Here is a 24,613-nt window from a genome sequence, read left to right on the forward strand (position 1 = left end):
AAGCACTGTTCTTTTGGGTGTAAAAAATCCCAGGGTATGGGTGTATATTTCATTTGATGTTATTCTTCATATTATAGTACCTGTAATTCATACATTTTGAATACAGCACAGACAGTTTAACAGCACAGACAGTTTGGGTGTATATATTAAGCAATCTTGGGTGTATATTAAACTTCCGTTGGGTGTAAAAGTTTATAGTTTGTGTTTTAGATCCGCCTTGATGTTTTCCTTCATATTTTATCACCTGTAATACAGAGCTTTTGAATACAGCACAGACAGTTTAACAGCACAGACAGTTTAACTATGGAAAAAAATTTTATTGAAAAGAAGTTGTTTATAAATGGCAAATTTTTACAGCATTTGTTCAATTTACAACCTAGCTAGCAGTTAGATTACTCAGTTTCTACATCAGTAGAGTTAATCTGACAAAACGGACTCAATAATATTGACGATGGCTTCGACAGTCTTATTGCATTACTCGCTCTAATTGCTTGATCTCTCTCTTTATTCAATTCATTGAATAGTATCCGCGATGCATATTCTACTCTGTAGTGGTCCACCTCCTCCTACAATTAAAAAGTATATTCTATTTAAACAACAATATTAATTCAGTAAGGTAATGCAGAGTTATATAGTTTTAAAGACAGTTACCTGTGGCCAATTATCCCATTTATATTTCTCCCTTTTAATGTTTTCCGGCTCAATTAACTCAAGCCACTTCATAACGTAGATAGCGCAGTCATAGCTGAAAATGAAGAAAATAAATTACAAATCTCATTTAGGAGAGTTTAATGTTCAGAGTCAGAAATTTATACCTTGATTTTTGGCCTGAGATTTTAACGTATGTTGGTTTAATTTCCAACTCATTCTCCTTTTTCTTCAGAGGTTCTCCGCCGGCATATGCTCTCATTCTTGAAATTACATATCCCTTAAACAACAAAAGAAATCAGTAATACACCCGAATGAAATACACCCAAAGGAGAACATACTTACACCCAAAGCAAAACATACATACACCTTATATTGAATTGAAATACATCTATCTATTAAAGTAAAGAACATAGAGCTAACTTATAGTGAATTTATTAACCTGCTTTCTCTCCTCGGTTGGAGCTTTCTTGTGTAGCGGGTCAAGTATATAATATCTCCATTTTTTTGTATCAATCACCCATAACCACCAATGGCCCGAGTAGCAAACAGGTGCAAAAATCTGAAGGATTGCCACATTTCAACAGTGTGTTATTTTATTTGGCATATAAGTAAAGAACGGTACTAACAAATTTAGGAAATGAAAACTTACATATCGATGCGAAGTTAATTTTTTTGCATCTATGAAGGGAATAAAACTCGGGTAGTCTTTCACGCTGAATTCTTTATTGGTTTTAGGTGATATGAATGCCCCGTTTGGGTGCTTCGAAACGGCCATGCTCTGCAACAATTGTGAAACAACAAATGAAATACTGAAAATACACCCAAGTGAATACCTTAAACACACCCAATTGAACGTAAAAAATACACCCAAATGAATACAAAAACAGACCCGTTGATCAGAGAATATACACCCTAAGGAATACAGAAAATACAGCCAAAATTCATAGAAATAACACTTACCACAATATCAAGGGGAGACAGTATATTTGTTCTTGAAACCTTTTATCATCTTTCTGGTTGAGGATGAGGCACATGGCAGATACAATCTAGAAATATATGCCGAAATCAATTTACATTAATAAATATTGCCGTTAACTTTGTTGTTAAAACATTAATGTTATTCTAATATTACCTCAGATTCTATATAACTTTCTGCCTGGAGCATTCTATTCAAAATGTAATTGTCTTGGAAAATCAGAGTGCACAGGTTGTCAAACTTGTTAGTACTGTCATCTGCGTATGTCTTCACTCGCGTCGCCCAGATGTAGCACTTCTCTTTCATATCATCCGTAATCTGATATATTCCCGCAGGAGTTTCAAACTTCCCAGAACTTTCTCCGCCAGTCTTCTTTTGAATTTGTGGACTTTTACTTTCTTCTTTCGCCGCACTGCTTGCTATTTTTTGTACCAAATCCTCTAATTGTTCTAGCAAAATTGCAGTTTCTGGAGTTTTTTCCCTGTCTGCCTCCTGCGTTGACGGTCCCTCCTGCGTTGTTGTTTCTTCTTGGCTGGAATCAGTGAAGCCAAGGCTGAATGATGGCATCGGATCTGTTTTAGGAACGTACGATGCTGTCCGTGTCATCATCAACAGCGCAGCAGCGTCTTCTGGGGTTGGATAACTGCGTGATCATGTATAACGTATTATAAGAGTAAGAATATACGGATGATAAGTAAAGATTGATTTTAGTCTGATGAACTTACCTTTTAGATGGAGCTGGCGGAAGCGTGGGTGTGCTTTCTTCAAGTTTTTGCGAGGGTTCAGGAGTGCTGCACGGCACAGAAAATTAACCATGAAATAAAAAAACTTTACAGGAACAATATACACCCAAACTGTAACCCAATATACACCTATACACTGATTTTACTCTAATGAACTTACCTTTTAGATGGATCTGGGGGAAGTGTGGTTGTGTTTTCTTCAAGTTGTTGGGGGAGGGGGGTTCAGGAGTGCTGCACGGCACATCAAATTAATCATGACAAAAAAAACTATTCAGCAACAATATACACCCAAACTGTAACCCAATATACACCCAAACTCTAAACAAATATACACCCAATACTATTTCTTACGTTTCTGTAGTTCCTTCAATCTGTAGCAGAGGGGTTGGTTCAAAATCTGTCTCAGGTGTTTCTTGAAGTTCCAGCACAGTGGTTGTTTGGGACGCCGGCACAAAAACTTGAATCGGGACTCTAAACAAGAAGAAAAATGAAAGGTTAACAACGCCTTTGAAAATAATAAGGTTATAAGGTTGAAATATTCTTGGAAAACTCACATTGCAAGCGCATCCGACAGTGTCTTTTCCCTCACAACCATTATATTCGAATCAGCTGGCTCACTGGCTGACTGTTGAACCGGACTCAACCAAAAATACACCCAAAGAAAGTCAAAAAATACACCCGAACAATTCAAAAATAAGACATGCTTTGTTTTTTGAGAACTTACATACTTGCAGTTTTTGCTTTTTTTTCCTGCCTTTTTTTTCTCGAATAAAATAATAAAGGGCTTTTTTTCTAAAAAAAATATATACAGAATTAGAAGTAGAAGGTAATAGAAGAACAAAAGTAACGGTTATTTGAAAGAGAAATTACATGCTCTCTGCTGGCTGGTTTACACTACTATGTTCTGTGCGTCCTTGAGAGGAAGGATCATCACTTCCCAAGTTCACAGCCGGTATTCTAAACAGATTTCATGTTATTCAGACAAAATATGATACAGGTATAAAATACACCCAAATGAATGCACAAGATACAACCAACTGAATGGACAATATACACCCAACACAACAAACAAAATACACCCAACTTAATAAACAACATACACCTAACTTGATCAACAAAATACACACCAATCATGATAACAAGATTTTATTAAATAAAGCTTCTAACATTTCAGAGGAGACATAGCGACCTTCTGTCGATCGCAGGTCAGCTTCGTTCTCCCTGCGAAACAAGAAACAATTATTAGCAAAGAAAACACACCAAAATCTGAAATATATACCCCAACAAGACATACCCCTCTGCAGCATATTTTTCAACGTTTTCCCTTAGCAATTCATCTAGATCTTCACTTGATATTTCATATCTCTCACTACATTCATAAAAGAAGATGTTAACAAAAATAATTACAATGATAGATGGTAATATAGCTTACGAGGTACTGTACCCATCAAAGTATTGATCTTCTTCAGGAGATGAATGCTCAACAACAACTTTTTTCTTTTTGGGTTGTGTTCTGGGTGGAAAAAAAGTATGAATCAAAAATAAAAAATTAATTTTATCACAGAATATTATCCAAAGAAGTGCTTACTTTTTTGGTGTTGTTTTTGTCTTTTTCTTTTTCTTTTCCTTCTCCACCGGTGATGATTCTTCGCTTCTATAAGTTAATAAGAGACACTTCAGTTAATACACGAAATCTTTATAATGAAGCCAAAAAAAAGGAGTAATAATTTCAGAACATTACTCATCACTTGATTCAGATTCAGATTCTGAATCAGAATCTGACTCCTCTTGACTCTTCTTTCTTTTTCTGGAGTCCATTTTGGAAGGCAAACAATCATTATTTAGAACATACTAAAGATATAAAATACATCCAAATGAATGCACAAGATACACCCAACTCAGCAAACGAAATACACCTAACTTAATGAACTACATACACCCAACTTGATCAACAAAATACACCCAAATGGTTCCACAAAATACACCCAACTCGACAAAGGAATTACACCCAAGTATGGTACTTACTTTTTCCCCTTTTTGCTGGGGTGTTTTCTTGGTGAATCCTTTGAGTCTTCTTGAGTCTCAGACTCAGAAATAGAACTGTCACTGTCAGTAGTTGTTTCTGTCTCCGAAGACGATGTTGAACTCGTCTTCCTTTTTTTGTTTTTTTTATTTCTTGTTTTTTTCTTTTTTTTCTATTTTTTTCATTTTTTCTCTTGTCTCCGCCATCTTTACAATTCCCTGAAACATTAGATATTTTAGTTAGCAGCATTCAGGTAAATAAAATACACCCAACATATTATGTTCACTTACCAAAATTTCCTCTGTTTCTGCACTCATTCTTTCTACCAACTGCTCCTTACTCCAGTTGGCAATCCAGGGTTTTGGCGGTCTTTCAGCCCTCTTCTTGCCTTTGTTTTTTGAAAGATGAAAGTAAATTATCATCAGGGCAAAGAGGCAACCATCAATTTCCTTCTTCTTTTTCTCCTCGTAGTCGGTGATGCCCTTGATGATAAAGGTCAAAACATGCCCCCCAGTTTTGCTCCGTTATGCTGTCCATCTCAAAAATTGGGGCCAGGTGCATAGGCGAGATTTTGTTTATCGTCGTTGGTAAAAGGAACGCCATCTGTATATAGAGGATGAAAATCCTCTTGAACATTAGGCGTTCCTCTTCGTTACCAACGCCAATATCCATCATCTCATCTGTAAGACTTTTGAGGATCTTACCCTGGAATCTTTTAAAAATTACTTTGTCATCCTCAGAAAGTTTCTTATAATCCATTTTCTGAGGAAACAGATTTCCTACAAAAAGGAAAATAACAAAGTATCAAAGTCGGTTCAAATATACACCCAAGCATCATTTAATATACACCTATAATTTTTAGCTAGTTACCTGTTGCATTGATGCCAAGCGCATGACCTATCTTTCTTGGTGTTATTTTAAAAGAACCATATCCTGTTTCCAGTCTGTTCTCCCCAAGTTTGAAGTTGTTTGCCAGCTCCCTTAACAGTTGGTGATGCACCCTTAGTGGTGGGATGTGCATCAACCCACCGAATCCGAGATCCCTCACAATCGCCTTCTTCTCCTCACTCATGTTTCTGAATTTATCACTTAGAAGATGTGTGGCACACTTAAGGTCTTTTGTTTGGTTTCTTGCTGCCATTTTTTCTGAAATAAAAAATACACCCAAAGATATCAGTAAGATACACCCATATATATGAGTCAGATACACCCATTGATAACAGTAAGATACACCCATAGATATGATTCAGATACACCCATTGATAACAATGAGATACACCCATAGATATGATTCAGATACATCCATATATATCAGTCAGGTATCACTCAAACATGCTTCAATATCAAGCAACATTACAAGGTCAAGCAATATACACCCCAATCTACGGAATATACCCCCAAAAATCAGTTACCAGAAGATCTAGAATAACAAGAATAACAGTAAAACGTAGAACAACAACGTAGAAGAACAGTGTAACAAAGAAGTAAGAATAACGGTAAAACCTAGAACAACAACGTAGAAGAAAAGTAAAACCTAGTTCGTAATCTGGAAAATATACAGGAATCGTAATGTAACGTACCTTGAGTATTGTAGCTTTGTTTTCTTTGGAGATTCTTGATCGAGAGTTTGATGGTGTGTTGATGGAGGTTTCGAAGGTTAGCGACGACTTGTATATCTTGATTTTCGAATTTTGCTCGAAAATGGAAGGGTTTCGTTTTCTTTGAATTGCTTTGAGAAGTGAAAGAAGTGGAAGAGTCTGTCATTACTCGAAGCGAACGTAACCGTTTGAGTGGGGAGCGCGTGAATGTTACGCTCCATTCAATCCCTCTTCATGCGCGTGTATTGTTTATGGGCTGGGCCAACTTGTAAAACTTGTAACTCGTTTTTGCTTGTATGTGTAGCAGGCCCTTAAGTTGAAATCTTCAATAAGAAATTTAATATTTTTGTTTATATAAAAGCCAAATCTATTTATTAAATATATAAATATCAAATTACAATTCTAAGATCTCATCATATTATTAAAAATTATATTTTATTTATGATCCGTGAATAGAGTCAGATACCAATAAGTTGAAGACAAATAAGTAAGGTTAGAGTTGGTTTGTCATAAATTTGAGGGTAAGATAAGGTTGAATTCTAGAAAAAAAAACTAACTGTGTTTATTTGAACGTTATTAAGTTGATATAAAAATATTTTTTTATTAAAAAATATATTTTTTATTTTTTAGTGTATTTAGTAAATTTTTAATAGTAAAAATAAAATCACTAGAAAATTAAAAAAACTTTTTTGAGAAGTTATAATTTACATTTTTTTTAAAAATCTCTTAAAAAAAGATATTTTTTCACGTAATAAATAAATAAAAAATTATTTTTATATTATTATATCTAAACAGATAAAAAAATTTTGTATAAAATATTTAAATATAAAATTATTTTTATTTTTTTATAAATAAAAAAATAATTCAAAAAGAAATTTCTTAAAAATTCACTCGAAGAAAGTGGTGTAACCACAATAGCTACCAGTGTAGGAGCGTGACTTATTTTATACATCCCCGCTCATCATTGATTAACCTCGTGAAGCCTTCAGTGTATAAATAATTTAGGAAAATTGGCAAATGGATTATATATATACACATACATAGCTTCCTCAGTAACCATAGTTAAGAACAAATACAATGGCTGCAGGGACAAAGAGTGTTATGCTAGCGCTCTTGGATACATTCCCCCTACATCTACATCATAATAATGGATCTCCACTATGCCAAGAAAGGAGATTCATGATGCTTTCATGTATTCGTGGTGGAACCAACAACATAGTTAGAGCGAGGCAGAAGCAAATTGCACCCACTGTAGTGGCGGCTTTGATTGAGAGTGAGAAGAGGGATATGAACACAACCACCATAACCAAGTTAACTGCGGAGGTTGCCGTGAGAAGTGGTAACAACAACAACAATAATAAGGTGTTTGCAAGCAACATGAAAACTCTCGTCAACATTTTTAGGCCTACTGTTCAACCCCACGCCAACAAAGGTCTTGTTCTCCAGCTTGTTAGCACTCATCAACTTGGTCCTAGTAAGAATCTCTTTCTCTTTCAACCTTGTCGATATGTATACTACAATTGCTTTTGTTTACTTCAATTTTGATGCGTTATTATGTATCATATATATGAAATATGAAATGAAGATGGTACGGAGGCAAAGTTGAGCGAGGAAATAGTGTTGGAGTGGCCCGAAAACGACGTCGTATTGGGAGGTGAAGGAAGCATCAACACCTACAAAGTTGAATTCTGTGTGGACTCTGATTTTGGAGTACCTGGAGCAGTTGCTGTCCTTAATCGCTATCACAGTGAGCTCTTCTTGGACAGCATAAACATTCAACAACTAAATCTTCATTTTCCATGCAAGTCTTGGGTGCAGCCTGTAAATAAAATTGATCCCCACAAGAGAATTTTCTTCTTTAACAAGGTAACAATTTAACTATGAAAAATATACATGTTCCAAGTTATTAATTATTAGAATAATCAAATTCTTACGTGGCAGGTGTATCTCCCTTTTGAGACACCAATTGGATTGAAACAAGTTAGAGAAAGAGAGCTAAGGCAGATGAGAGGCGATGGTAGAGGGCATAGAAAATCATGTGACAGAATATATGAGTATGATGTGTATAACGATTTGGGTGATCCTGACAAGGGATATGAGTATGAAAGGCCAACACTTGGTGGCCAAAACAACCCTTATCCCACACGTTGCCGCACTGGACGTCCACCTACTAGAATTGGTAACTTCAATTTCACGTTGAAAAATGCGAAGTTGATAGCCGAGAACTGTTAAATGATAATTTAGTCAAACACGCCAAATCATCTAACGATTCTCAACTATCAACTTCACATGAAGAAAACTGCATGTGAGTTTTCACCTAACTAGAAATGCGGGTGTGATGATATCGTTTACTTTTTAGATTCACATGCGGAATCAAGGCCTAGTGGATCAGAGTCAATATACGTTCCTAGAGATGAGGAACTAGCAGACATAAAGAAGCATGCCCTTGATCGAGCGAAATTGATTGCGATTGCTAGGAACATTGTTCCTGCATTATTAGATAAGATGGGCAATGAAGGTGTTCTCAACATTCATAACTTCATCAGGGAGTCAAGGCACTCTCATTCTAATTTGGGTGGCACTATAGAAGAACTTTTTAAATTTGATCCTCCAAAGATATTTTCAAGTAAGTGGACATCGAATGGTGTGTTTTCTTGTTTTAGATAAACAAATTGTTTAAAGGGGGTTAAATGATATTCAGGAGGAAAATCACACTTTTTAGAAGATGATGAATTTGGACGCCAAGTTCTAGCAGGGCTAAATCCTCTCAGTATTGAAAGGCTAAAGGTACCTAGTAGCTAGTAATGTCTCACCAAGGTTTATCGTAGCATTTCTAAACTTGACACCAAGCTTTCTGATGCTTAACTTTGTCATTTTCCACTCCAAAAAGGTTTTCCCACCAGTGAGCAAATTGGATCCCTGTAAGTCAGCACTAAAAGAAGAACACATTATAGACCACATCGATGGGATGTCCATCCAACAGGTAAAAATGGAAATGGTTATCATTCCAAGTTCACAACATAACATAACATATTATTTCTCTGCTTTCAAATTGTAGGCATTGGAACACAAGAAGTTGTTCATATTGGACTATCATGATATCTTCCTACCCTTTGTTGATCGAATTAATGCTCTTGATGACCGCAAAGCTTATGCAACCACCACAATTTTCTTCCTCACCAAAATGGGAACTCTAAAACCCATTGCTATACAGCTTGCTCTGCCGACAATGGATCCAAACACCTCATCCAAGCAAGTGCTCACCCCTCCTGTAGACACCACCACCAAATGGCTCTGGCAACTTGGCAAAGCTCATGTTTGCTCTAATGATGCTTTTGTTCATACATATCTGCACCACTGGTATGAAACTCTAATTGGTGGAGGGAGTGTGTGTCGAATTAGTATATAAGACAGAATGAGCACAAATAACGCATTTCTTTAACAATTTGTAAATATGATAACAGGTTAAGAATACATGCAACTATGGAACCATTCATAATTGCTGCTCATCGACAACTGAGTGTTATGCATCCTATATACAAGCTTCTGCATCCCCATATGCGTTACACACTCAAGACAAACGCCACAGCTCGTGAGACACTCATCAACGCCGGAGGTATCTTAGAGACTAACTTCGGTCCTGGAAAATATTCTATGCAGATCACTTCTGCTGCATACAGAGATTGGTGGCAATTTGACCAAGAAGGTCTTCCTACCGATCTAATAAGAAGGTAATATACATTATACAATTGTTCTATGGTTATGACTTATAATCTCATAAATCATAATCTCTTGTAGTTTCAACTTTATGCAGAGGCTTAGCGGTTCCTGATGAATCACAACCACAAGGTGTTAGATTAGTCATTGAAGATTATCCCTATGCAGCTGATGGACTCCTCATATGGTCCAGCATAGAGAAATTGGTTAAGACTTATGTGAACCATTACTACAAAGACGTTGACGCCATTTCATCTGACTATGAACTTCAATCTTGGTACAAAGAATTCATCAATCTCGGACACCCTGATCATAAAAACGCTAGCTGGTGGCCTAAACTTTCCACCCCTGAAAATCTCATCTCCATCTTGACCACCATTATTTGGATTGTAACAGCACAACATGCAGTGTTGAACTTTAGCCAATACCACTACGGTGGATATGTTCCAATGCGGCCGGCGTTGATGCGAAAACTAATTCCCAAGGAGGGTGATCTTGACTACATAGACTTTGTCATGGATCCACAGAGATACTTTGAGTCATCACTTCCGAGTTTATCTCAAGCAGCAAAGTTCATGGCTGTGACTAGCATAGGCTCTGCGCACTCGCCGGAAGAGGAGTACATAGGAGACAGAAATGACTTGTGTTTTTGGTTGGAAGAGCCTAAGATCATTGATGCCTTCAAACAATTTTCAATGGAAATAAAAAATATTGAGACGGAGATTGAGAAAAGAAATGCTGATAAAAAACTTAGGAACAGATGTGGTGTTGGAGTTACACCATATGAATTGCTTATGCCATGGTCAGATCAAGGGGTCACAGGAAGAGGGGTGCCAAATAGTGTAACAGCTTAACATTCTAATATGTGCGACAGAGCAATGTCCTATTGTTCTCACCTTAGGGGGCATAATTCATCATTTGTTACCTTATAAAAATATCAAATAAAATAAAATGAAAGTAAAGGATTTCTTAAATTAACCTCTAAAAAAAGGGTTGAGTAGAAATTTACGGTCAAGTCAAATGTTAGAAATTAAAAATATTCACGATAGATGAATTCAAATGGTGTAATCAAGAACAGAATAAATGTGTTCCTATGCTTCCTATAGTTGCCAATGAATACCGCAAACAATGCATTCATCCGTAATAACTAAAAAGAGAAATGCTCTAACCGGATAGCTTGAGCATTCATGCTAAATCATGCCTTGGAGATATTACCTGCAAAACACTTCGGAAGTGAGGTATGTCAAGTGAACATATTATAGTCACAGCTATTCATGGTGGGGGTATTGCAAGTTATTGGGTCATACACCATTCCAGAAAACAATCACAAATCCAAGATAAAGGGAACTAACAAATTCTTTAGATACCATCCTCATTTGTATATAATCCTACTTATCCAAAACGCACAAACATGGTTGTTAATTTAATCGTACTTCTCTCTCCAAGAGGGCGTCCCTGACGCTTTGGTGAAGCCAATCGCAGGCAAAGTCCTTGACTTCCTCTCAAAGGATCCCCTCCAAAAGGCCATGACGATGCAGAGGAGGGTGCAGCCTTCGGCGAAGAAGGCCTGGAAGTCCTTGTCCTTAACGAAGGATACCCTGAAGAGGATGAAGACAATGGTGACAAGGAGCACCCCGGAGAAGGAATCGGAGGTCTTGATCACTGAGTGGAGCATGCATATCATCCCAAATGCTGACTGCGACCCCATTCTTCTTGGAATTTCACATGATTCTTTATTCTCTCAACACCATATTCATATAAATTCATAATCCTCCGCCTATCATCTTGGAGCAACAAAGTTCTTTGGGTTTTTTGAGGCAAAGATTCGTAGTACTTTGAATTGGAATGCCAACATAAGCAAGAGACAGAATTTCCAAGGTATGGAAGGATGACACACGTCTACAGCTGAGTCAAAGTTCAACTCTGTGCATGTTGGAAATACCTAACTTCTATTATTATATTTACCAATAGATAGAGGTTTCCTATTTTCTGACTTCTTGATAACCATATTTATATTATTTACTACCAACAGTGCAAGCCCAAAAGAATATAGCAACTCTACTTTCTTAGCGAGAAATAGAAACCAGAAAAATAAATTGACACTCAAAAGTATAGTGTGTTAAACGAAAATGGTGTATAACCTGCAACAAACATGTCCATGACAAAAACAAGGCACTGGAAAGTATAGAGCGAATTCTTGTAAAATATGTTATAACAATAGGGATAAAGATATGTGCAACAAATATGTGCCTTCCCTCTAATACAATTCAAACAGAAAACCAATAGAGTAACTACCCAACAGCTTTGTTTATCTGTGCTTCAAAAGATACATCAAACCATCTACTTTGTTTAGCTATTGCAAAAATTGCAGAGGAAGTCTAACATAAAAGTGAAACAAATAGCATTTCCCTGCAATTTTCTAGCCCTTTAAATATCTAGCAGGAGTGTAGGACTATTAACGAATCAATGTATAACGATCCAGTACCGGGCAACAAGTCAAGCTAGATCCCATGTAATATATGGTCTACATGAGGCAGCTGTTCAAGGAGAACAAACATTCTGAAGAAAGATCCAGCTGAAATACCATGTGCAATATAATTGAAACCCGTAGCTTTTCCATCTGTAATTTCAACTGGCTCCTACATGTTCTTGTAGAGCATCGCATGTGCTTGGATTTTAGAATTTCTTCTATTGATCCCAATAGTTTCTCAACTGTGACATATGCAAGAGAAGGTCATCTCTGCCCATTCCAGTTACACTGCTGGTCATGATCCAAGGGGGATGTATCTTGTAGTTTTGCCTGATTATTTCTTGAAAATCCCTTATGTTCTCATCAGGCCTTTTCCCCTTTGCCACCTTTATTTTGTCACATTTGGTGAAAACAAAAGTGATTGGTATCTGAAATTCATGGAGGTTTAACCATTAGTGAAATTTAGACTTGAATCTCAACATTTAACAGTATTAATTTTAGGACTCGATATGAAAAAGCACCATACATTATTGCGTCCAAGCCAATTCGCACAATCCAAGTCGATCTTTTGAGGTGGAACACTTGCATCAATGAGAAGCAAGACAGCCACGAGAGTATCTCTATTCAAAAAGTACCCTTTGGTGAACGAGGACCAGTCCATTTTAGCAGCTTCAGGCGCTTTAGCAAAGCTGCACAAAAGTCAAACACAATCAACAATGCTCAATCCCCTCCAACTTAAAAGGAACCTTGGGGAAAAAAGGACATGGATGGAATCATGGAAGAACATAATTGAAGAAAACATGGCAAGCCTGTGGAGCAACATAGGTACCGAAAGTATTCAAAGAAACTTGAATTATTATTAACCAAGTCAAACAAGGAGGATACCTAGCTTAGCTCCATTGTTTCAGAATAAACAAATATCCTCCTTCCCCCCACAAAAGATACCTTTATGAAGCAAATAAGGGAAAGGAATCAGCTTTGCAAATTTTACACTAATAAGATGTAGACTTAGTTAATAATATTGCCCACTAGAGCCTGTTGATTTGATTTCATAATAATTAAAATTACACACACATACAGAATAAGAAAGAAACATAAACATAAAGTATAAGACATTGAGTAATGCTGTGAGGGAGTGACTGACCCATAACCAGGCAAATCCACAAGGTACCAGCTTTTGTTGACCAAGAAGTGATTGATAAGCTGCGTCTTCCCTGTAAGTGCAAGAAACTAAATTAGCTCTACACATCACACATAAGAAGAAGAAGAAGAAGGAAGGAAGGAGAATGACCTGGTTTCTTGGAGGTGAGGGCAATCTCTTTCTTGCGAACAAGGGAATTGATAAGAGAAGACTTGCCGACATTGGAGCGACCTAATATGGCGAATTCGGGTCGGTCATCTTTGGGGCAGTCCCTGGCCTTGCCGCTACTCTTCACGAACTCCACACCCTTAATGCGGGAATCGCCTGCGTAGGGTCCGATTACGATGTTGGATCCTGGAAGAACCATTGAATCGTCGACTTCTTGGGGCTCCACTCCCGGCGGGACGAATAGCACCGTTTGGACGGCGGCTGCAGAGGAGGAGAAGGTTGCTGAACGGGGAAGAGGGCGCCGCAGAGAGAGGAGTGAGAAAGATGATGATGTTGATGAAGGAAATGGGATTTGGGGAGTGAGAGTGAAGAATCGAGTTCTTAGCGCCATTGTTATCTTTCTTCGTTTTCCTTGCTCCAACTATTTAATTAAGGGTGCCTCCAGCCCTTTACGGCGTCGTTTTGGGACTAAATAAATAGCCACGGTCACAGTAAAGTTGCAAAATGCAGTACAAAAATAAGTGATAAATATTAAGACAAACCAAACTCCTAATAAGTAATAACTAATAGCAAATATTTCCTCCTATAGTTCCCTGGATGGAACACTTGCTTGCATCCAAATTCCTTGGAAGAATACAAATATATTTAGGAAATAAACAAAAGAGAGAGCATTACATAGTGACTAACAGTATTTATTTATTTCTTTCTTATGTTTAAATCCTTTATTTAATGCAAATTTAATCTGTTATAATCTTCCCTATGCCATATAAGTGTATTTCATAGAGTTCAATGCCAACTATAAGAAGTTGCTTTTGGTGATTTACATTTTACATTTTCTTAAGATGCAAGCTAATTTTTAAGTTATAAAGGTGTTTTCAAAAAGGAAATCTTCTTGAAGGGATTGGGAAAAGAAAACAATACTCGGACAGATTTAAGTAGAGTAAGCCAACTTCAAATTATAATTGCTCAAGAAGTATCAGTTCTATTTTAGGGTCGTTCTACGATACAGAGGCAGATTTACAGATATTCTTTTTTCTGACGTCATCATGATACATGTGGGTGGGTTGTCGGTGACTTGGGACATAGCTTCAAAGGCGCCACACTATAAATTGGCTTGGCTTAACGTTCAGTGGAATGCTTAAACTCAAACGGGATAATGAAGTATTGGGCTCCATTTTTTGACAGTGAATCCAATCATTATTTCGGTTTCTGTAGGCCAGTTGCATATGGGTGTTTTTATTTTTGGTCAAGAGTTGCTAATGGGTTTAAGGTGAATTTGGTTTACTATTTTGTTTTGTTACACAGTATAGTGAAAATTACTACAAAAAAAAAAAATACAGTATAGTGAAAATTAAAAAAAAATTCAAATCATGTTGTATTAGATGCAAAGACCCTAAATAAGTGAGTTGTGAAGAAGTTACCATTGATGTCAATGGCATCGTGAGCAAAAAGAAAAAAAATAATTGAATGGCAAATAGTTTGAAAATCAAAAGGGAGTTGTCTTTTAAATTAGTGGCTCAAAAGACATTATACAATTTATTACGCTATTTTTATTAATAAAAAAATATATATTATTATTATTATTGATTTGAATAGTAAAAAACTGGTGATGTATTATTGAAAAGTAATAATTTAGATAAATCTAATAGAGAGGAACAAAAAAAATATGTTATATTCATATTAGTTCATTATTTTAAGACGGTATAATTTAATAATTTTTGAAATATTATTGAATAATTATTTAAAAAAATAAATAAAAGTTCATTTTTTGTTGAGTATAATAATATAATTTTTTATTTCCTACAACGAATTGGAATAATAAAATATCCAAGTATCTAAAATTTAGGTATTAACTATACAATTCAATTTATTAAAAATTTAGACTATTACATAAATTCTTTTTTGATATCACCAACTTTTTTTAAATTATTCATATAAGCAATAGTCAACAACATGAACAACGAAGAATAAAAATGGATAAGTTTTAATCATGCATAATAGCACCTAAAATTTAACTCTAAACTTAATTTACAAAAAAAAGAGAAAATTTTATATATATTAGAGTAAAAAATAAATATTTTATAAGTTATATGCAAAATATTAAGGATAATGAAAATATAAAAAGAATAAAAGAATGCGAAATATAAAAAATAATTATTATTACTTTTTTATGAAAGGACTAAAATATAGTTTATTAAAATGAATAAAAAATTGAAATTACTATAAAAAATTGAATAAAACACCTCAAACAATTTTATATACATTAGCATTCATTTTTTTTTATAGAAAAAGAAGTTGATTTTTTCTTTTTTTTTTCCAGAGCAAAATATCAAAACTTGATTGAAATAAAATAAGAACACAGCAAAATTATATAAAGGTTGCAAGAAAAATGTCAGAAAATGAAGAAATTATAAAATATATTAAAATTCATTAAAATATTTAGGTACAAGTAAATATTTAATAAATATACATGGATCAACAAATATAATTAGAGATAGAACTTGATGAATGTGATGCACTATAAACAATTATAAAAAAAAGTCAATATCAAATTTGAATAAGAAGAACAATTAGGAGTAAAAATAGGTTAGGCAGGCTCTTAGTCTATTATAGGCCTATGATGGTTTATCAGTGGCTAAGAGAAGGGGGTTGAATCTTAACCCCTTTTTGTTTTGTAACTCTTGCTATCTTTTAGAGCACTTGAGGAGATATTTTTATTTTTGTCTCGTGCCTAGTCAAGAGACTTTTTCGTTTTGTCTCGTGACCAGTCAGGAGATATTTTTCAATTTTGTCTCCTATGCAGCAAAAACAAAAATGGAGTAGAAGAGAGAGAAAATCACACCAAGATATGTCCTGGTTCAGCTGCTAAGTGCAATGCAGCCTACCTCCAGTCTCCATCACAACAATAATGGAATTTCACTATAATCATCTTTGATTACAGACTCCAATACTCCCTAGGAACTACCCTTCCTATCCGGGACAAGTCCAGAATCTAAACCTAGACTGAACTTGACTTGGTCACTCCCAAGCTTTCAACTGCTAAGTGCTAACCCAACTTACAAGGGGATTCCCACAGAATCATGAAACACAACACAGATGTACAAAGGACCTCTAAGGACATCTATGGCTTTTTCTTTTAATTTTGCACTCTATGCCTTTTTCTGCTCTATGACTTTTTCATACAAACCTCACTATTTACCTTTTTCTATGAGACTCAAGACAGACAAAATTAAATAGAAAAATACAAAATAGAATACATTGAAGGAGAAGAACTTTTGTTAGCTTAGGTAGCTATGTGAACACTATGTCTTGCACTCTCACTCCTTGCTTCAAGCCCTGACTGTTCTCCCTTATTTATAAAAGGAGAAGCCTCCATGGTTGAAACCAAAAACCAAGCTAAACTTCTTCTTCTTCATGCGAAACCGGTTCGGCCAGAGAGAGAGAGAGAGAGAGGAGAGGTAACCGAATGTAATGACCAACATGCAATTACCTCTGGGTCTTCCTTGGTCACCAATAATTATCAATCCGAGCCATCCATCTTGTCTTGCACTCCAAGAAGGACTCCTAGCCCTTGATGCACTCTTGATGATGACAGCTTCATCTACTCCAACTTCTGCCTTCTCCATCACGTAGCTACTATAGCTACCTCCTGTGATGGTTGAGCAAAATTAGAGTCAAGTCATCCCTCCAAGGATCTTCTTCCTCTGACCGAAATCTTCTCTTCTATTTTTGGTATGGAGAGGCTGAGCTTACTTCACCATACTTACCTTTTTTGGTTGAAGATCTCAGTCACAATATATTTTTTGTTTTCTTTTTCTTGCCATCATTTCAATGGTCTTGTAACTTGCTTCTCTTTTTTTTCGGTGACTAGGCTTAGCTTCCATTCTTTCTCTGTGAGGTGACAAAAAATGGAGAAGAGAGATGAGAGTGAAGAAAGAGAAACTTGAATAATTAATGAATGTGATAAAGTAAATTAAGTTTCTCACTTCGCGTGTAACATTGATGATGTCTATCAAATCAAGTGCTAAACCTCTCTCATATTTCCAATGCAAGTTAATTCAAGTTAATTGAATTTAAAATCCATCACAACTTAAAGAATGGGATCCATTGGAAGCAAAGGAACTTTGCTTTCTTTGCTTAATGGTTTCGGACCATGCTTTGGCCTATTTAGCAAAGATTGTAATTGAGCTTGTAGTAATAATAATTCAATCTGGCCCAAGTAACATAATAATTCAGCCATAAGAATCAAAATAATTTGTATCAATGCTGAATATACTCTATTGGGCTTGCTGAATTTTTCTTTTCTTTTTGGCCCAAGAGTAAAACCTGCATCAACAAAATTATTAATTAAGCAAGTATGAAATATGATCAAATTAATAATTTTGTAATTAATTACTTTAATAATATTTGTTCATCATCAAATTAAATTTAGAGTTTTCTAAACTCATCAGCCTATAATCTGATCTTGGCCTAGTCTAACCTAAACTGTTATAAAATAGGCATAGACTCACGCTGTTATAAAAACTTAATATGTTAATAGACCGAATTCAAACTTACTGGTAAATCTTATTGGCTTGTCTGTGTTTATTAAAATATAAATAAATATATAAATAATTTTTTATCATTAACAAAGTTATTAAATATTTTAAATTTATTATATTTTATTATAAATATTTTTGTATATTTTAAATGGATTATGTTACGTGTACACCAAAATCAGTTATCAAAGTCAGCCATCAGTATAAAATACATATTGAAATACAAATATATATTAAAAATAAATTAAATCATACATGTATTTATACACAAATATATTGTAACTGATTTTAATAGCTAATTTTAGTATACAAATAGCATTTTTCATTTTAAATACTTGTAAACATTAAATTTGGCATATTACATATAGGTAACTTTTAAAAAATCGTCATATCTTTTAACAAGTTTCAGATTAAGTCAGGCTCAATAACAATCTAAAATATATAATATTAACAATTTGGGATATTATTGTTATATATTTTTTTTCTTTGAGTTCAATTAGAAAATTAATAATTTTTAGTAAATATCAATCAATTTTTTAATTATATTGTTATTATAAAGTTTAAATATTAAACTTTAAATTCTAATTTTTAATTTAAATTCTGAATTCTAATTTAAACTCTAAATTCAATCTCCAAAATTAAAAGATTAAAAAATAATTTTACAATCAATTTTTCACTTTTTTTAATCGATATTTTTATTTATCAGTATTTTTAATGGGACATTTTCAATGTATATAAACTACTAAAAAAAATTTCATTAAATTTTAATTAATGAGTACTCATTACAAGATTTCATTATCTCAAATCAGCAACGAGAGTCAATTACAGATTTCTCAAATCATCAACTAGAGTCAATTATCTTATACTCCATTTGACATGTACAATTTTTTAAAGTCTAATTAGCAAGTTAAGTGACACATATCCATGTTGATAACTTTAATATTGATAGCTTTAATATGTGTTTTACTATTTTGCATAGGATTTTTTTTAATTATAGTTTCATGTCAAAATTGGCAATTAGGTAGAGTAGTTTTTAAAGTGAAGACTCTGGATTATTTTATTTGTGTACTAGAGAAGACTAGAATGATTACAACCACAATCACAATTTTATGGTGTAGTGACAACTCACAGAAACTTAGCTATTATTGTCTTAACACTATTATCCATGTTTTGAAAATTCAAAGAGTTCAACATGATCGATTCTTCACCATCAATCACTAGAAGAATATGATGTAAAATAAATATTGGATTAATCGTATATTAACTTAATTATTTTACATAAAAAAGGTGAAAAGAATCCAGAAGCATTTCCTTTATTCTTCTACTTATTTTTCAGGTGTTCATTCCGTTTTTTTTTATTCTGCCCATGGGTGGCCATTTGCTATCTTCTTGGATGATTTCCTACCTTCTTAAATAAGCATCAGCTTCTTTTTTTTAGACATAAATATCTACATTAACTGATTTTTGACATAACTTCAGCATACAATGAATCCAATTAAAAAACCCATAAAAAAAACGGTGAAGGCCCATACAAAACTTCTTGAACTGACCCATAAAAGTATCCTCCGTTACGCCATAAACTCTGGAAGGCTCAACTAAACTATGCGAGCCTATGCCGGCAAGCCCTGTAACGAAACTGTTGGCTCTGACATCTGTGTCTCAATGCTGAACATGATTTAAGGTACGTGTACATTTCTCATTGCATCACATAGAATATCTGTAAATCTGTACATATTTAACTCTTTACCGTATAAATGACCTCTATTTTATTCATATTGCTATTGCGTTATTAGAAAGAACAAGGTCATGTGAGGAAAGTACTATAGCAGAATGGGTTGCCAAGTGAGGAATTCAGTGGTAACCCATGTTTATAAATAATTATTGAAGATGTTGCTATATGTACAAAAAATTAATTTAGATAGACAATTGCACAAAATAACAAAAAAAGAATGAGAGAATCAAATTACAACATACATCTTGCATCTTCTCCTCCTGCTCTCCAATGAATGATTTTCGTATGTGGAATATCAGAAACAAAAGAAAAAAATAGTATAATCACCCAGACAAAACTCTTTTTAACTTGCTGTGTCCATGTCTTTACTTCCAGCAACAACTTTGCGGTGGCGCCTATTACCAGTTTTCCTATCTCTTCCACGCCTTCCCGGCCCTCTCCTGCTGGGTGGACTTACAACCTTTTCACTGACCACCTCGAGAATTGGAGCTGGCGGAGGGGGTGGTTGGACATGACCCGCTGGTGGAGCTAGCCGCAGCAATATATCCCTGTGGTATTTCTGCATTCACAAAGAAGAGAGGGTAGGGGTTGATCAATTGAAATAAGATTAACAAGAGACAATGAAAAAACTACTAAAACACAGTATAAGTTAGTAAGTGCGTTCGTGCCTGTGCCCGAACCACCATCTTTTTTCGGGAAAGAAAAACTATGACAGCATACATATAGTTTAATCAGATACTCGAACATGATTGTGGGGAAATACCTGAATCACAAAGTTGCGTCTTTCACAGTCCAAGAACATGTTAAAATGAAAATCCACCTTCGACAAAATTTTATCCCTGACGGTTGAGAAACTAATCTGGTCCCTGGAAGTAAATCTGTCAACTTCATTGAACCAAAGACAAGTGAAAAGGTTGCTAATCGGCACATGCTCTCGTATTACAACACATCCTTCAGGAACATCTGCAAACCAGCCACAAAGTTTCAGAAAAACAATGAAACGGTTGCATCTCATCCAACATGGATATAGGAAGGTTTTCCTACCACTTGTAAGAGGAAGCTTGGCCTCTGTATATGGGGTCAATCCCTCTCGCTTGTAAAACTCAATCTGAAAGTCGATAGAGGCATTATCATATTTTTTGGCAGCTTTGTTTGCCTCGGCCTCAACAAATACATCAAAGCGCCTATAATGCTTTGATATTGCAAAAGTTGCATTCTTCCTCCACAAAAACCTAAATATGGGCGGAACAGAAGTAGCTTAGGTGCCAAAACATGTACTGTAGCAGGTTAAATTAAAAATTCGTCTTGCATGCGTAGTCGGAAACAACAAATGTATAAAATATGACTCATAATTAATAGTAACAAAGAAGATTCTACCTTTCAAGAATTTTATATGGATCAACAACAAGCTTAAGCTTCCCATCAACCCATATAGAATAGCGAGCATTTGGAACCAATCTATGTAACAGAAGCTTCGGAATCTGTGGGAAAAGTTAATAGAAGTTAATAGGTGCATAAATGTACTACTTTAGGAAATAGAATACACAACAGCGTCTAACGGAGATTTGAGGCTTTCTGTATCATACACAGGCTAAAAATTTCATTTTGAATTAAAAGGAATCATAATGCTACTACAAGAGGATCTAGCAACTAACAGTACATCCACTGAGCTAATTATTTCTTCCCCTCCCCTCCCAATGTAGTCAGTGTAAGTTAGCATGGCAATATTAACTCCTTCAGAGAAGATTATGAAAATAAGAAACCCTGGCCAACAATATAAACTTAATATATGAGCAAACAAATCATAGAGAAGAGCATAACCCATAAGGGGAAAAAATGGTAACGCAGACATTCCATGTGTCAATTTCTATTTCATAGACATAATTGGGCATTAGTGCTTGCCAAATAAGAATTCTGACCTTTCCCGTCCGCCGTGCATCTGTGTAAGGAAGATTATGAGCAACGATAATTCTCCATAAGCCAATCATCTTGCTGCTTCCCAGCTTGCCTGAACTCTTTAGATATTTTTCTGTTTCTTCATCTACAAACATAAGGAAGCACACTGTCTCCTTTGAATATGTACTTATATCTGCTGGCTCATTTATCTCGTCAAAATTTCCTGAACAATATAATCAGTTTATAGTCAATTACTAGTTTGAAAGAGTAAAAAGCTGCAGATATCATATTATACAGACCAAATATGGCAGATGCAACAACTACTCCATTACACTTCTCCATTTCAAGAATGTCAGCTTCATCAATGTCAAATCCTGTGTTGTGGCCAGGTTTAGTTCCTCTTACAAATCTGATAGATGCACAATGTGTCATTGAACGTGCAGAATGGTTTGGTATCAGTGGAAAGGTACATAGAATATGCTTTATTACTGGGAAGGTCTAATTATTATAACCAAAAAGAACATTCCTGAGTGGCTATAGATATAAGTCAGGGAAATATTGAACAAAGGGTAAAAACATACCCGCAGTGCACACTCATTGATTCTTGTATATCAAAAGACTCATTCCTTTGCTTCAAAGTAGGATATCCACCAAAGTCTGAGCCACCGAATTCTCCAAATCTACTTATATTTTCCTCATAGATATAAGTTAAATTCTTAAGAACTGGTGAAGGTGATGGTGACTTTGGCATCAGCTCAATAGCTTCTTCCACAGGAAGGTAACATACCGGGCATGCTGCACATAAACAACCCAGGAATATACATAATTAGTCTAGATCTATATTATCCTTCATCCTCTGCATCATCATGAATTACTGCAGTTTGAAGAACTATGACACAAGCATGGATAATGGCTGCAATTCCAAATTATTTAAATACAAAATTTTCTATAAATTCTTACAGCACACAAAAATCGTAAAATAAGACTTACGCCGTGGCCCGGTACGCTTTGGATCAGATGGTGGGGGAGGAAGAGTGAAGCTATTACATGGATGCCCCTCTGGAAGACTATACCCCAAAAAATAACTAGGGGGAGGAGGCGGTAATGCCAGATTGGTAGTCAAGCCCAGGGCACTTGCCGCAGTAGAGATCAGAGGCGAGGAATCATCTATAGACATGCTTTCATTAACATTAATGCCCTGCACGGCATTTCCTTCCGGAGAATCATCACCTGAAGGCAAGCCACACAACAAACATTATGTCCTATCCTAATTCAACTGAAATCGAGTAACAGATGCGAATCACAACTGAAATTGCAAGCCAAACTAAGCCTAACACAGGACGAACTAGACAGGGATTCGATACTAAAATTGCATAGTGAAAATTGCAAAACCAACTAAAGTTTGCCCCCATTAAGTGGAGTCAGTTATATAGATCAAACAACAACAGAAAAATCAGAGACATGAAAAACAGCAGTAATCACATTCCAAGACCATAATCAAGAGACAGGAATCGAGAATAGGAACCTTTTCCAACATAGAGAACCCAGATGAAGACGGCAGCGGAGATGGCGCAGAGGAAAAGCATTCCAACCTTCTTGCGACCAGCAAACTTGCAGATCCAAAGGAAGAGTCTCTCCTTATCTTTCTCCTTCACCATCTTGGAAGCCTTGCGTGCCGATGCTGCTTGAATTGGTGACACTCCGTTTTCAAGCAGAGACCCATAACTCCCAGAAGAACGAAGACCTAATGACATTATACCCTCAGCATCAACATCAACACATGCCCCTCTCCCTCTTCATCATCATCTCCAACACACCCTTCAATCTTCCAATGCTTACACCCCACAACACATGAAACTCTCAATTGCGGAATTTTAACGAACACCTTCGCAAATCGGGATTCAGTTAGCAATGCCACTCTCACTATTCGATTTCCCTTTCTGGGTGTTCAACACACAAAAGAACGTCCAAAAGTAATAAAACGGTGGGAATAAAAAATTCAGTGGCAGAGAACGGAGCAAAATCGAATCAAGCTTTGGTCCGTATGTGGAAAGAGTTTAACACCTACATCAAAGTCAAATTTCGGTTGTCATCCACTCGGACAAAAATTGGGTCTCAGCAAAAATTCTCACTTTCTTCCAAAAATGGGGATGAATCTAGGGTTTTCTTTTTTCTTGTTTGTTCTTCTTCCCCGGATTGGGAATGTAGGGTTTTCTGAAATCTGAGAGTGGGAAGAAATCCGAGATCAGAAAATTGAAGCAGTATTTTCTTTTTTTAATATTGTTATCGTAATTTGTTTTTATCGTTGATCCGGAAGTGTTGATGATCTTACAGAGGAAGCAATATTTCTTCGATTATTTATATGATAAAAAATTACCGAATTGGGAGAATATTGAAAAAATAAAAACAAAATTGAAAAAAGTTTTAAAAAAAAAAATTGTGGCGCCACCCAACTGATTGCTTGACATCTGCTATCTAATAATTTGATTGGTTATGTCATTAATTCGGTGCTTATTATAAAAGTTGGAGCTTAATGTAGTTAAATCAATAAGAATTTATCTAACTTTGCCTTTTTTTATTTTTTGACAGTAAATATAATTTAATTTTATACAAATAATATAAAGTAGTTTTATATGTATATTTAATTGTATCACGCTATATTAATAAAAATAATTATTTTTTATATTAACTGTGTAAATGATCATTTAAAAAAAAGTAATAAATTGTACAAATTTTATATTATTAGACTATCAGTATATTAAAATCAAACTCTTTTAAATAAAGAGTTAATTTTTGAAATTTTATTATTTTATAAATAAATATCTATTTAGCAAATTAATATAACATTGTTATTTTTCTACCGTTATTTTCTAAAGTAAATAGAATCATTATTGTTAGCAAAATAATTTTATAACTTAATATTTTTAGTTTTTATATTTCAAATTTTCAATACATTTTAA

The 24,613-nt window shown here is 35.0% G+C and overlaps 3 protein-coding genes across 3 annotated transcripts; 1 reads left to right on the forward strand and 2 right to left on the reverse strand.

The window, feature by feature from the left end:
• The first annotated feature begins 6,974 nt into the window (after nt 1-6,974).
• Nucleotides 6,975-10,698, forward strand: LOC107631225 (linoleate 13S-lipoxygenase 3-1, chloroplastic). The gene is made up of 9 exons (XM_016334591.3): nt 6,975-7,465; nt 7,577-7,857; nt 7,933-8,170; nt 8,351-8,617; nt 8,693-8,778; nt 8,882-8,974; nt 9,050-9,351; nt 9,456-9,722; nt 9,806-10,698. Exons 1-9 carry the CDS (start codon nt 7,069-7,071, stop codon nt 10,560-10,562), a joined length of 2,688 nt encoding a protein of 895 aa, XP_016190077.1. The 5' UTR covers nt 6,975-7,068; the 3' UTR covers nt 10,563-10,698.
• A 1,186-nt stretch (nt 10,699-11,884) lies between these two features.
• LOC107631226 (GTP-binding protein At2g22870) lies at nt 11,885-14,081 on the reverse strand. The gene is made up of 4 exons (XM_016334592.3): nt 13,470-14,081; nt 13,323-13,392; nt 12,705-12,867; nt 11,885-12,606 (listed from the first exon to the last, which is right to left on the reverse strand). The coding sequence occupies exons 1-4, from the start codon at nt 13,876-13,878 to the stop codon at nt 12,397-12,399; spliced, it is 852 nt and encodes a 283-aa protein (XP_016190078.1). The 5' UTR covers nt 13,879-14,081; the 3' UTR covers nt 11,885-12,396.
• A 5,765-nt stretch (nt 14,082-19,846) lies between these two features.
• Nucleotides 19,847-24,015, reverse strand: LOC107631224 (strawberry notch protein (DUF616)). Its single transcript, XM_016334590.3, has 9 exons — nt 23,179-24,015; nt 22,644-22,883; nt 22,235-22,448; nt 21,953-22,062; nt 21,677-21,876; nt 21,135-21,238; nt 20,802-20,989; nt 20,521-20,720; nt 19,847-20,316 (listed from the first exon to the last, which is right to left on the reverse strand). The coding sequence occupies exons 1-9, from the start codon at nt 23,405-23,407 to the stop codon at nt 20,101-20,103; spliced, it is 1,701 nt and encodes a 566-aa protein (XP_016190076.1). The 5' UTR covers nt 23,408-24,015; the 3' UTR covers nt 19,847-20,100.
• Nucleotides 24,016-24,613: the final 598 nt, after the last annotated feature.

The sequence above is a fragment of the Arachis ipaensis genome, chromosome B3 (assembly GCF_059453495.1).
Source record: "Arachis ipaensis isolate K30076 ecotype BB chromosome B3, ASM5945349v1, whole genome shotgun sequence".
Taxonomy (NCBI): Eukaryota; Viridiplantae; Streptophyta; class Magnoliopsida; order Fabales; family Fabaceae; genus Arachis; species Arachis ipaensis.

Bases quoted from the DNA above. Each gene is read 5' to 3' on its own strand.
- LOC107631225 (XM_016334591.3), top strand. From the start codon at position 7,069: ATGGCTGCAGGGACAAAGAGTGTTATGCTAGCGCTCTTGGATACATTC. The intron at 8,618-8,692 runs GTAAGTGGACAT...AATGATATTCAG, and splicing joins TCCTCCAAAGATATTTTCAA to GAGGAAAATCACACTTTTTA. The intron at 8,779-8,881 runs GTACCTAGTAGC...CACTCCAAAAAG, and splicing joins TCAGTATTGAAAGGCTAAAG to GTTTTCCCACCAGTGAGCAA.
- LOC107631226 (XM_016334592.3), bottom strand. From the start codon at position 13,878: ATGGCGCTAAGAACTCGATTCTTCACTCTCACTCCCCAAATCCCATTT. The intron at 12,868-13,322 runs GTCAGTCACTCC...ACTTTTGTGCAG, and splicing joins GTGGATTTGCCTGGTTATGG to CTTTGCTAAAGCGCCTGAAG. The intron at 12,607-12,704 runs GTATGGTGCTTT...CATGAATTTCAG, and splicing joins ATTGGCTTGGACGCAATAAT to ATACCAATCACTTTTGTTTT.
- LOC107631224 (XM_016334590.3), bottom strand. From the start codon at position 23,407: ATGTCATTAGGTCTTCGTTCTTCTGGGAGTTATGGGTCTCTGCTTGAA. The intron at 22,449-22,643 runs GTAAGTCTTATT...GTTTATGTGCAG, and splicing joins AAAGCGTACCGGGCCACGGC to CATGCCCGGTATGTTACCTT. The intron at 21,877-21,952 runs GTCTGTATAATA...TATATTGTTCAG, and splicing joins TGTTGCATCTGCCATATTTG to GAAATTTTGACGAGATAAAT.